The sequence below is a fragment of the Oreochromis niloticus genome, linkage group LG4, assembly GCF_001858045.2.
Source record: "Oreochromis niloticus isolate F11D_XX linkage group LG4, O_niloticus_UMD_NMBU, whole genome shotgun sequence".
Taxonomy (NCBI): Eukaryota; Metazoa; Chordata; class Actinopteri; order Cichliformes; family Cichlidae; genus Oreochromis; species Oreochromis niloticus.
In genome coordinates, this window is record NC_031969.2 from 11,438,093 (window position 1) to 11,451,654 (window position 13,562).

General features: G+C 35.7%; 1 protein-coding gene across 2 annotated transcripts; it reads left to right on the forward strand.

Moving 5' to 3' along the window:
* Positions 1 to 12,590, forward strand: LOC102081002 (histone deacetylase HDT1). 2 transcript variants are annotated; one of them, XM_025906836.1, is made up of 13 exons: positions 1 to 82; positions 6,527 to 6,616; positions 6,738 to 6,903; positions 7,869 to 7,931; positions 8,053 to 8,186; positions 8,261 to 8,345; positions 8,573 to 8,872; positions 8,960 to 9,015; positions 9,270 to 9,390; positions 10,011 to 10,099; positions 10,378 to 10,495; positions 10,648 to 10,753; positions 12,182 to 12,590. In XM_025906836.1, exons 3-13 carry the CDS (start codon positions 6,777 to 6,779, stop codon positions 12,336 to 12,338), a joined length of 1,356 nt encoding a protein of 451 aa, XP_025762621.1. In that variant the 5' UTR covers positions 1 to 82; positions 6,527 to 6,616; positions 6,738 to 6,776; the 3' UTR covers positions 12,339 to 12,590. The 2 variants fall into 2 exon arrangements, with proteins under 2 accessions (XP_025762621.1, XP_019213690.1); XM_019358145.2 differs by lacking the exon at positions 1 to 82 and having other exon boundaries at positions 6,450 to 6,616; positions 9,273 to 9,390.
* The last annotated feature ends 972 nt before the right edge of the window (positions 12,591 to 13,562 follow it).

Sequence of the window (13,562 nt, forward strand, 5' to 3'; positions counted from 1 at the left end):
GTTTATTTTTCCAGTGTAACTGAAAAGTTAAGTTTCATTTTCCTGTTCTGGGACATCATTTGCTTTCTAGTCAGCAACAGAGGTAAGTCCCTATTCTGGTGTTTCGCCTCTCTGTTCTTTTTTAAAACAAGTTGTGTTTTTATACATGGATAATGGATGTATGATTGCTAGAACTGATGCGCAGATGTGCTGTCTGTTTGCTCTACTGTGGTTTCTGATGGTTTTGCTGAAAGACCTCAGTGCTATTGTAATTACAGAATGTAACTTTGTTTACACATGCACACACACACACACAAATATATATATATATATATATACCCCCCTATATACTAGGGGTGCAACGATACACAAAATTCACGGTTCGGTTCGGTTCGATATTTTGGTTTCACGGTTCGATATTTTTTCGATACAAAAAAAATGTTCATGCCTTTTTAATTTGTCATTTATTAAAATTATAAATATATATTTTAACTCAAAAGTACAGTTTTTAAATTTAATGTTGCTGAAACAACAAAATAATAGAATAAAATAAATCTATCTGATCGAGAAATCACTCATCTTTGGAAAAGAGAGTTTATTACAGAGAAATGGCTCTTTCCAAAATAAAAGCTCTACTATACGCTTCTTCTGGGCTATATTCTCAGCAGCATATTAAACATATCAGGTCCCCATAAGGAGAATCATGTGCTAAGGGCTGTCTAAATGACTCGGGTAAAGTTTGTAGCATGCGTGCTTGTTGTTTTTGTCTGCTTCCACTTGTCTTTGCACTAGGATGATGTGGTAGTAAATGTGCAGTCATATTGGTTGTGTTCCCACTAGTGCTGTCAGCGTTAATCTCGTTAAAATGACACTAACGCCATAACGCCGCAAATCTCCGTTAACGAGTTACCGCGGATCGCCCCGAACGTGGGGCTGGACGGCGTCAACACGTTAATAAGCTAACTGTGCTAATGCACTAGTTCCCACCAATTGAGCATTGCGTGGCACATCCGACATACTGTTTTACTTTTGTCCATGACGCGCTTACCATCAGGGTCATGCTTCACATGAAAACCAAGATAGTTGCAAAGGCCAGATCTGAATGAGGGTGGGGGGGTTCAGTTTCGGGTAGCTTTGAGGCAGTTGCCATGTTGCAACGAGCTTAACTTCTGTCTTGCTAGCTTGTGCTGCGCTCAGTGGATCTGCGCTCACAGTGCAGCCTAGGCGGAGTAGTCGAACGCAGATCCACTGAGCGCTCAACACAGACAGCATCGTCAGAAGAAAAGTTGATAAAATAAATAAAAAATTTTGTATTGTTCGATTCATATGCGTACCGAACCGAAAGCACTGTATCGAACGGTTCAATATCGATACGAGTATTGTTGCACCTCCACTATATACATACATATATGGGGGGTATTTTTGTATACAGCGGATTTGTTGATTTGGATAGTGATAGAAGTTCAGTCTAAATGGCTAAACTATATGGATAATATGGATAAAAGTACAGAGTCTTCATCTTTGTATTCAGGTGTTTTCATTGCTTGGCCAGGCAGTTTTTCCTTCACATGGTTCAATCTCAAGAGCTCACTGAGCATGGTACTGTAATAGGATGCCACGGTTGCTCCAAGTTACTTTGTGTAATTTCTTCCCTCCGCCACAAAGTGCCAGACAGAGTGGAGTCGCCAAAGTGCATAGAGTGTAAAAGTCACCAAATTTTGCTTATTAATAATAACCCTTAATAATCATAAGAATTCTTCTTTTATTAACATCTTCATGAAAACTGTTGAGGTGGGTTTCTATGTCACAAGCAGTTCCCGTGGGAATAATGTGTAAGTGGACCAGAACGTTTGTCCCTATAGTGTATTTCACTTTTCAGTTTTATTCCTGGAACTTTGCATACAGGAATGCAAAGTGCATTCCTGTATGCAAAGTCCAGGAAATGCAAAGTCCATTCCTGGATGGACTTTGCATTTCTTCCCTTGTGCTGACCAAGTGACCAAAGAATTCGATAATGTAAAACTTATAAATTGTATTAATTTACTGTATAAAAAATAGTTTTGTAAAAGTCTTGAACCACAGCTCACTTCTTTATAGGAATATTTACTGAAATATGTGCAAACAGACAGTATACTTATTATTAATAGAAATAGAATAGAAAGTGCCTTGAGGCAACTGTTGTTGTGACAATGCACTTTATAAATAAAAATGAACTGAACTGAAATATATAACCAAACCATGTTTGAAAGCGTTCCATACTGTAAAAGTAAAAAAATACAGGCTCTGAACTGTACTCAAAGTATGAAAGTAAAAATAAGCTCCTTAAAGCACAATTCAACTAATCATATTTGTACAAAGGTAACTGAACCTTTGTATATTATTTTAATATAAGAATAAAATACTATTAGTACATGATGATAAAAATATTCACATTTAATTCTAATGGATGTACTTCAATTGAATATGTTACATAGTGAAAAAGGATTTTACAAAAATAACCTATTTTCTGGTGCCTAGATTGTAGAGGGTGAAAGTAAAATGAGTACAGTCGGGGTTTAAAGTGAAATTCAGTAGGTGAGGGATCTTATAGTCTATGTAGTGGCTCAGCATAGGTAAAAGAACCACAACACAATCATTTCTAATGTGAGCTCCAGTAGATTTTCTTAGTGCATGCTGTGATCAGTATATCATACGGCCACAGTGTTTTAAATGCAGTTTTTATACTGTGAGACTTGTAAAAATCCGCTTCTCTTTGTTTTCTTAGAAGAGACAATGATGTATATAAATAATTTTTAAGTGTTTTTGTGGATATTTTGTTGACTCCATTTACATATAGGGGAATTTCACCTGCGTCACTGAAGAGGTGTGCAAAGCTGCCTAGACATCTTGCCCCTCCTTTACTATTACTATTAAACAAGTTAATAAGTTAACTTATAAATAACTAAAAGGCAAGATTTATGAAGTTATCATAGGCCAGTTCTGACTGGTCACAACAGTTCATTTTACATAAAAAATTTAATCGGAGTAAACACATTATGGTTCAGAGGTTGTTCAGATGAAGAGACTTTCCCTCAGTTTATTTAAAACCTATACATACTCCCATACATGGATATGGAGAGAAATATCCATAGGCTACTGTGTAGTCGAGGCACAAATGTAATGTTCAGCCCCAGTGTAAAACTGAAACATATTAGCTTCCACTGTATTTCTAAAATAAATTTGATTTTTTTTTTCTAAATAAACAGAACCGCTCTTGAACACTTTACTAGAAAACATAGATTTACTAATTACAGACACTAGGCAGTAGCCTGTTACATGCTCAAATGTCCTTGGTTATTTATTATGCTAACATTAATGTTAGCCTGCTAATTTTAGCCTAGCATCAGTGTTATTCCACATTACCTGGATTATATTTATATTCAAAATATAAAGAGATTAGTTAGCATATGTTTACTATTCTGGTGTTTCACCTCTCTGTTCTTTTTTAAAACAAGTTGTGTTGTTATACATGGATAATGGATGTATGGTTGCTAGAACTGATGTGTAGATGTTGAGGTGGGTTTCTGTGTCACAAGCAGTCTCTGTAGGAATAATGTGTAGGTGGACCAGAACGTTTGTCCCTCTAGTGTATTTCACTTTTCAGTTTTATTCCTGGAACTTTGCATCCAGGAATGCAAAGTGCATTCCTGGACTTTAATGAAAATAAAGCAAAGGGAAAAATGTATACACAAGACGAATTGGCTGGAGAAGAAAGAGCACTACTTCCAAGAGGAATTGTACCAGTGCGTTTTGTCCTTTGGAAAGGCATTTCCACGTGCAGCTCACTTCAGAGAAAAAGAAAAGGTGAAATTTAGGGATATGTTCCTCAACTTTAAAAAGAAATACGTAGACGGAGTGGAAGGCATCCCCTTTGTTGCAATAACGAAGGAGAATCTTCAGAAAGAGTGGGACTGTCTACATACCAGATGCACGGACCTAGAGACAGCTTTACTAGATAAAAAACGGGAGCTGGATTCATTTAAAAGGAAGTACAATGATATGGTAAAGTCTTTCTAGGACGCTTTATTCAAACAAAGACAGGAGGTCATTGGACCAGTGAACCAGATTATCAGAAAGGCTTGCAATGAAGAAAAAGAGATAGGTCTTCTAAAATCTAGAGTGAAAGACGTTCCAATGGAGCTTAAATTAGAAAAACAGAAAGGACAAAAGCTCACATCGTTGGTCCATAGAAGCGTGATGGGGAGATGTTATGGGGAGACTCCGACTCCGTCTCAGATCTTTCCACAGATTAATCCTCGTCTACCTCCAGTGCAAACTAAATTTATTCAAGTGCTTCCAAAACACTCTCGCAGATGTGCAGGAATGCCTTACCCAGTGTATCCCCCTGTAGAGTCTCCATCAGCACCACCTTTCTTCAATTCTGATGATGGATTACCACCAGTTGATTGTTAAAAATTAACTGCTAAAAATTCAAAAGGGTATTGAAGCATTTGATAATTTAATCTAACAGGCCAGGGGTGGCCAACTCCAGGCCTCGAGATGTGGTATCCCACATGGTTTAGATAACACCCTGGATCAACACACCTGAATAAATTGATTAGTTCATTACCAGGCCTCTGGAGAACTTCAAGAAATGTTGAGGAGGTAATTTAGTCATTTAAATCAGCTGTGTTGGATCAAGGACGGATCTAAAACCTGCAGAACAGCGGCTCTCGAGGCCTGGAGTTGGCCACCCCTGTAATCGTTTATAATACTATATAAACGATAGTATTCAGAAAACAACAAACATTGCATATATTTTTTTATCATAACTCTGGTTTTACGTGTTTTACCAATTTAAAAACTGGTCTAAAGTCCACACGTTTTCCGTCAATTGTTCCGTCTGTCCTGCTCACATCTCCAATGGTTGTACACGGTGTCATTAACGTGGTTTCACGCCACATCAGCCACGCCACTTTGCTAACTAAAACACCGGTGTCGGCACATAAGGACGCTGTCGTAGCCTGTCAACGACGTTGATTAGCTGCGCATCATTGCCTGGAGCAGCCAGTCACCGCTCACTACTGACTCACACTGCAAAACAGAATGAATTGTCTGTTGTCTGTGGTGACGTTAATGCCTTTGATCCTTTGATGTTCAAAAAGTCTTAAATAGACCATGAAATCTGTCAAAATGAATTGATTATTAAGCTATCGTTTTGTTGTGAAATGATACAGCATTAAAAAGCAGAAATGAGTTCAAAATGTAAGAAAGACAGAGATGTTAATATCTTGAAAAAAATGGTTAACAGTCTAAAAGACAAAAGTCAAAAAGAAAAAGATACATATGCCAGCCAGTTTGACCAAAGACTCCGTCCAATGACTGACGAAGTTGAAAAGCTTAAAACAGAGCTTGAATACTACAAAAAACAACATGTAGTCAATAAGAAACGGATCGAGGATCTAACTGAAGAAAACAATGAACTTTGGCAGAATAATAAGATGCTGTCTTCAGTCGTGGACGACAGGACAAATATCTCTGACAGGTTAAACTCCATAATGGATGACCACGAAGCTCTCATAAAGTTCCGCGCAGAGATGGAGAAAACTCTGAACTACAGCTGGAAGAAGTTGAAGTCCTGCAAGGACTGCTGGAAACAGAAAAAGAAAAGGTGGCACGTCAGGAATTTCACAACAGCCAAATTGTTGACTTATTATTGAAACGCCACAAAGAGGAGAAAAATCAGATGCAGCAATTTTACGATGAAAATACAAAAAACCTCGAAAACAAAGGTTATCCTGCAGAAACAGAGTTAAAAATGGTCATGGGAATTTATGCTAATTTAAGCTTGAGAATCGATTAAAAATTGGTAAAAGTGTGACCGTCAACGTAGTTAAAGAATGTGAGGAGGAACATAAATCCTCGCAGTATTGGATTGAGGGCCTTTTGACACATAATACAAAGCTATAGGACCAAAATGAATTAATGGATAAAACTGTGAAAGAGTTAACAGATAAGAAATATGAAATGGGCAAAGTAATAGATGATCAAAAGGCCCAGCATATGGAGATGAAACAAAAATGTCAGAGAAATATTAGGGCTCTGGCAATTGAAAAGAAATTAAAGGCTATGGTCGAAGATGAATTTGTTTCTTTGAAAAAGAAAAATGAAGAATGAAAGTGGATGTAAAGTGCTAAGTGTGTTAGCAGCAGTTCAGCGAAGGGAGGTGATGTGTCTAAATGAGGCTACATGTCTGGGTAAGAAGCTGTTTGTCAGTCTGTTGTGACCAGCAAATCTGTTCAGTGTTCTAAGTCTGTAAAAAACAATAATAGAATTGTTTACAATTAGATTAAAATGTTAAAAGCTAATAGATTCATCTCATATAAAAATGGCAGATATGAGCAGTGCATGTTTCTGAAAAAAAGGCTTTTCAAAATTTATCTGTGTTGATACCTTTAAAATGACAAAATATAAATGAAGGCTAAAAAAACCTGAAATAAAATAATGAAAACTGTGTTATTAGACCACAAAGGCATAACTTCAAAGTGCTAATGCTGTTTTTCTCCAGACCATACTATCAGGACCAGTGTCATGAACTAAACCTGAACTGAATCTGCGTAGTCGTGGGGAAATATTTTTCTTTCCTTGTGCTGACCAGGTAAACAAACAATTCGACATTCACTCTTGTCACTCTTTTTTTTTTTTATGATTGTGACTCTAATTGATTTAAGTGATTCAAGAGCATTATTTTAGCTGAAAATAACTTTTCTTCCCTAAAGTCTGTTTGGAAGGAGATATCTAATATTGAAAAATAAAAAATGGATAAAAACCTTGAAAGCCTGCTTCCAGGATTTCCATGGGAAAAATATGAGAAATCCAATGGGAAAAAAGGAAGAATTAGCTTGAAGAAAAGAAAGAGATTTGCGGATGATAAAAATGAGAACAGTAAGTCCTTTGTGTCATTTTACCTTAAAGATCTGTTTATTAAAATATATTTCTGCATGCGAAAAATAATTCTCTGAAGCTGTTGAAGTTACAGGGTATAATGAGACATGACAATTTTGAGGGTATTTCATATTCTTCATTGTCATACTTGTGTAAATGCAAACATATAAACGCATGTGTGAATTCATTCTTCACAAGTCGAGACTGCCTAAATGAAACTGCCTTTCTTTTGTTCCTTCAGATAAAGACATGCATAATTAGATTAAAATTATTTTATGTGATTGCAAAGTTGTTGGCAGATATAGGTTTAGGAAATACTCTCCAGGGATCTTAGCATCGCATTATACCTTAACTGGAGGACATTTTTGGCTTTATTTAAATGTAATATTTAAGGAAAGAAACCCCCCAAAAAAGTGTTGGATAATGGAGCAAACTGATGTATTTCAAGTTTTCATCCAAAGTGACAATAAGACAGGCAACATTTTCATTTCATTTAGGCAGCATCACCTAATGAAGAACCAGCTCCACAGCATGTCTTTTGTCCTGTCTCCCTCCCTCACCCCAACTGGTCGTGACAGAATGGCTGACCCTCTCTGTGCCTGGTTCTGCCCGAGTCTTCTTGTTAAAAAGTTTTTCCTTGCCACTGTCACCAAAGTGCCTGCTCATAGGGGGTTATCTGATTGTTGGGTTTTCTCTGTATTTTTGCAGGGTCTGTACCTTCCAATATAATGCTTTGAAGTGACTGTTGTTGTGATTTGGTGCTATTTAATAAAAATGAATTGAATTATAAATATTTGCATTATCACAACTATTACAATAAAAGTATGAAATACTCCCACAACTGGCATCTCTCTTTATACAACTTCTACAATTGCAAATTAATTGTACATTGACCATGAAAATACATTTAATATATATTTTTATGGAGAAATTACTTCTTCTTTTTTTGGTGATTCAAAAAACAGACCTCTGGCGTGTAAAATGTGGAACCAAAATGGGCATCTTGCATAAAGAGAAGATGAGCAAAGGTAAGTACATACTGTATTGTTTTCTTACCTGTCTTTCCTTTTCTCTTTTGTACATATATAAATACATCAATCAATGAATAATTTTTCATAAAAACGATTACTTTTTTCTTTATAAATATAGGTGAGGCATGTATTGAGCGTAAAGGCTCCTTTTACACTCCACCTGAGTTTGAGAAGCTTGCAGGAAAAGAGCCATGTAGAAAATGGAAGTCATCTATTTGCCACAAAGGAAAAACTCTACGCTTTTGGTTCAAGGTACTTTGTTGCATTTTTATGAATCTACAAAAATCTGATTTCACTAAATAAACCGCTGAATTAACTTATCACAGAAAGGTTACCTAACCACTAACGGATATAGACAAAAGAAAAGAAAACAACAATCATCAGACCTTGAGTCCCACGAACTCTCAACAGGTTTGTCTGCTCTTTTTTTTATCTGTGCCTCAAAACCAGAAAATGTTTGAGAATATGAATCAAAAGCATGCAAACATTATATTATTTTTAATCAGCTGTTTGTAGACTTCAGTAGTTTTGACAAATACACCACAGAAGTTCAGAAAAAAAGAGTATTTGCATAGAAAAAGTCACAAAAATCTCAGTGTATGTTGTAATATTTTATGTATTTAAACATCTCTTGAAAGAACCCAAGGAAGATCGTGATGAAGATGAAGATGATGATGGAGAAGAGGATGATGATGATATGGATGAAGATAATGAGCCTGACACTAAGAAAAACAAAGATGAAGATGCTACACCGATTTATATCTCTTCTGAAGAAGAAGAAAGCGAGAAAGATCTTGTTGAAGATGAAGATGAGGATATGGATGAAGATGATGTTGGTGACGATCAGCGTAGCACTGAGGAAGATGAGGATGAAGAAGATGATAATGATGAGGAAGAGACTGTGCCTGCTGTTGCCTCTAACAATACTGACAGCAAAGGTGACATTTCCAATATATTTCCTGTTGGTATGTTAGGATAACAAAGACCTTGTTTGTGTATGAAAATAACTTTTCTTCTTTTTTCAGAGAGAGTAACAGCTACAATTCCAACACCTGGAAAACATGCATTAGAGATGAAAGAGGTAAAGGGTATCGTTAACATCCTTCCTGAGGCAAGACAGATTATTTGATTTAAAGGTTTCACTGTGCTTTACATTGCTGGAAGTTTTGAGTATGTCACGGATCAGAGATTACTCTACTTCACACCAGCACCATCATCAATGGAAAATATTATGGTTCAGCATGACATACAAAATAAATTACAAATGTACACTTTTACCTCATCCAGACCGACTATTTAAAAAAAATACTAATACATTCTTGGTTGTCTTTAAAGCAGAAAACTAGACGTCGTCCTGACATGCCAAGATCTGAAGTCAGTGGAAATAAGAGAGATGTGGCAAAGAACACAGCAATCAAACTGCAAAATGTTAAGAAAGAACCTCAAGACAAACTGAGTGAGTTGTTCAAATACTGAAAGCACTTTAAGGTTGTATTCAACTTCTGTTTTGTTTTTTGCTTTTTTTGTTGTTGAAGTAGAGAAAAAAACTTTCAATCTATTTTCTAAGTTCACAGGTTTGTCCTTCTTTAACCTCTGATTATGTGAGATGACTGTGGGTGTACAGTTAATTTGGCTCAGTTCTGAAATGATAATTGAAGTTCTCCAAACAATGAGTGAAATCCTTCTACAGGCTTGTGCAAAAATTAAGAGCGTTTTTATTTCATGTAAGCATTTACAGATATGTTAGCACATATGTGCACACAGCTAACTAGTAGTTTTGTTTGCAGCTTGAAAAAATATTATGTCTTTGTGATCAAAACAGATCAGGTGTGTTCTGTAATGAATAGTTGTACTTTCCAAAAGACACTAAACTCCCATTTTATTTGGTATACCTGTCCAACTGCTCATTAATGCAAAAAAAAATCTAATCAGCCAATCACATGACAGCAACTCAGTGCAGACATGGAGACATGGTCAAGATGATCTGCTGAAGTTCAGACTGAACATCAACATCAAACTAATTCTAATAATTCCAAAGTGTGCATGCTCATATTTTAATCATCTTTCTTTTTTCAGAGAAGACAACAAGCAGCACAATTTCAACACCTGTGAAACCTGCACTAAAGATCAAAGAAGTAAAGGGTGTCGCTAATAGCCTTCCTGAGGTAAGACTGTTTTATTTTATTAAAAACTTATCATTCAAAATAAAGATAATTAAAACACCACTGTCACTAAAGCACTTGCTCATAGGGGTCATCTAATTGTTGGTGTTTTCTCTGTATTATTGTAGGGTCTTTACAATATAAAGCACCATCAGCTGACTCTTTATAGTTTATATAAATAAAACTTGGATTAAACTAAATGTTGCTCAAAATAGTTTTATTATTTTCAAATGAAATTATAAATAAGGACACTAATATATAATTGGCTGTCTTTGAAACAGAAGACTAGACATCATTCTGAGATGGCAAGATCTGAAGTCCGTGGACATAACAGAGATGTGGCAACAAACACAGCAATCAAACTGCAAAATGTTAAGAAAGAACCTGAAGACAAACTGAGTGAGTTGTTCAAAAACCAGAATCACTAGCATGATTTTTTTCTGCTTTTTTTCTAGAAAAAAAAATCCAGTTTCATGTATTTGTTTTATTTTTTATTATTTCTTTTGATCTTTTCTGGTCTTCTTTTCCCAACATGTTTTCTAAATGTACAGGTCCTTCCTGTGAACCTCTGGCTGTGTCAGATCAGCAAGAGCATAAAGCTGTTCACTGCTCTGGCCACAAAGTAGCTGATTTACAATCCATGAGGCCAGAAGGGGGGTAAGATAAAGCTGTCATATCATTTAGGCAAAGATTTTGAATTTATTCACACAGACTTAAAGGGTTGTTTTTCGACGGCATTTATTTCTCACACTGCAAAACCAACTCTACTTGAAATTAGCCAAATATTCTTAAATCTGGCAAAACTGTCTAGTTTTGAGAAAAAAAATCTGCCAATAGGGTAAGTAAAAGTTGTTTTGCTAGAATCCTTAAAACTAGCAAATGAATCTAACTGCTGTATGCCTAAATTAGGCAAAAATGTCTTAAATGTGTGATTAATTTAAGAAAATTTGACTTATTACAAGGAAAGACACTGATTATTAAAAAATCTTTACCTATAATGAGTATTATGCTTTCTTGAACAAGCTATTTAGAAGTCAAAGGAGTTTGCAAAGAAAAGCGTCTGGACTTCTTTGAGTTGCTTGAAGACGTTTCACCTCTCATCCGAGAAGCTTCTTCAGTTCTAAGGTCAAATGGCCGAGAGTCCCAGATTTAAACCCAGTGGGAGTATCCCCCCAAAGAGGGACAAATAATTCTATTTAGAAGAATTATTTTGTTATTTTAGTGTTTAATTGTGTTTAATTTAGATTTTCACATAAACAAAAAAAGCTTTCTATAGGTAAGTCTAGATTTAAATTTTTTATATTTTATTTTTTGGCCTTTATTGATAGAGACAGTGAATAACCGACAGGAAAGTAGAGGGAGAGAGAGGGGAAGACATGCAGCAAAAGGCCATGGGTCAGACTCAAGCCTGGTCGACCGGATGGTTCCCCGACTGGTCGACCTGCCTGTGTTTGTTTGTTCATGTTTTTCTCTCTTTCCTTTTTCTCTCCGGCTTTGTGGCGATTGTTTACCTGGAAGTGCTGCCGCTCTCTTAGGCAGGACTATTTATTGGTGTGGCTGAATGACAGTCAGTGCTGAAGTATTGCACTAAGCCTGGTAGTATTCTTGGACCGTTCGAGTAGTTAAGTATTACCTGCCAGACAAGTGATCAATTGTTAGCTCTGTGCGACTGGGTCTTCTCTTTCTCCAACCGTGACACCCGGGCTGGCTGGCTTCATGCATTTCTTAAATTGAAAAGTCGTTTAAGTGGCCTTACTCCTGAAATAAGAAAGATAATCTTATTCTTCTAGAATAAGATTATCTTTCCTATTTCAAGAATCAGAACCAGAATCTTCAGTTCTGAACTGAAGCTTCTCGGATGAGAGGTGAAACGTCTTCAAGCTATTTAAGTCCAGACACTTTTCTTTCCAAGCTCCTTAGACTACAATGACCTGGATGACTGAGAACATTCAGACATTTTTCTTGAATGAGCTTAATTTTCTTGTGCAAAACTTGCTTGTTAAGAATATGTTTTCTTTCTAGACAAAATATATAAAAAATATATTTAAAAAAAATTCTATAAACAAGCGTTTTTTTTACTTGCAGTGCGGACATAACGGAGGCCCGGTTGCCTGGGCCCTCAGCCAGCTCTGGTTTGAATACAATGGATCTTGATCAACTGAAGAGGGAAAAAATAAAAAATGCAACTGAAAATTTTAAAATTACAAGAGAACTATTACACTTTGAAAGTAAAAGAACTTAAAAAATGAGGATTAATGGTTCTGTAAAGCTGACATTGCAGACAATAAATTAAACGATTGTTGTGTTTTATATCCACAAACTGACACGTTAATTGGAAGTTTCTTTGGTGGAATATTACTTTTGACAAAAGCTACAAAATCATAGAAGTGTGCTGCATTTATACACCGTACTTTTTCTTTGCTATACTCAGTTTTCCTTTAGTATTGTTGATTACCATGTTTTACTTTGTTTTTAGAATTAAACAAATAGCTGATTTTTCTTGATATATTTTTTCTGTAAGAATGCGTGACTGATGAGTAAAAATGCTAATCAACCTAACTGAAAAAATACTAATAACATGAAATAAGTGTACTCATATGAATGAAATTCATATGTCTCAAAAGATGTGACGTCCAGAAATAGAAGGGGGGTGAAAGTTAGGTGAAGAAGGGATATGGGGTTATTCCCTTTATCTTCTGTCTTCTTCTGAAATCAATAATGTGACATGACTGTTTTGAGGGTATTCCCTATTCTTATTGTCCTACAAATATATATCAGCATGTGTAAATTCATTCTTCACAAGCCAAGACTGCCTAAATGAAACTGTCTTTCTTATTGTCCCTTCAAATAAAAGCATACACAATTACATTCAAATGATTTTATTACACTAAGTTTTTCTACTTTAAAACTTGTAAAAAAAAATCACCTTGTCTTTTTTTTTCTTAGAAGAGACAATGATACAATTTTAAAGTGTTTTTGTGGATGTGACTCCATTTAAACAGGAGAATTTCACTTTACTTGAAAGAAGTATGTGCCACCCTGCCTAGACAACTTGCCCCTACTTTGCATCCCATGTAAAATTTTGTAGACCTGCCACTGTTGGAAAATCCCAATGATTTTTGCAAATTAAGGCTCAACTAAATAAACAAAGAAAATTGTGTTGTTTCAATCACTTCAAAAATAATTATTTTGATAACTAACTAACTAAATGTGTTTCCATTCTATAAACTAAAAAACTAAAAGGTAACATTTGTGAAGTTATCATAGGACATTCACATCACTTCATTTCACATTAAAATTTAAATCGTATTAAACTTTTATGGTTCAGCGGTTGCTCAGATGAAAAAACTTTCTTTCTTCTTACATGGATATGGAGAGAAATATGCATAAACTACTGTGTAGTAAGCTGCATTAAGATCCAGCATAAAACTGGGACATCACGACATCACACTCCTTGCTTTTTCTA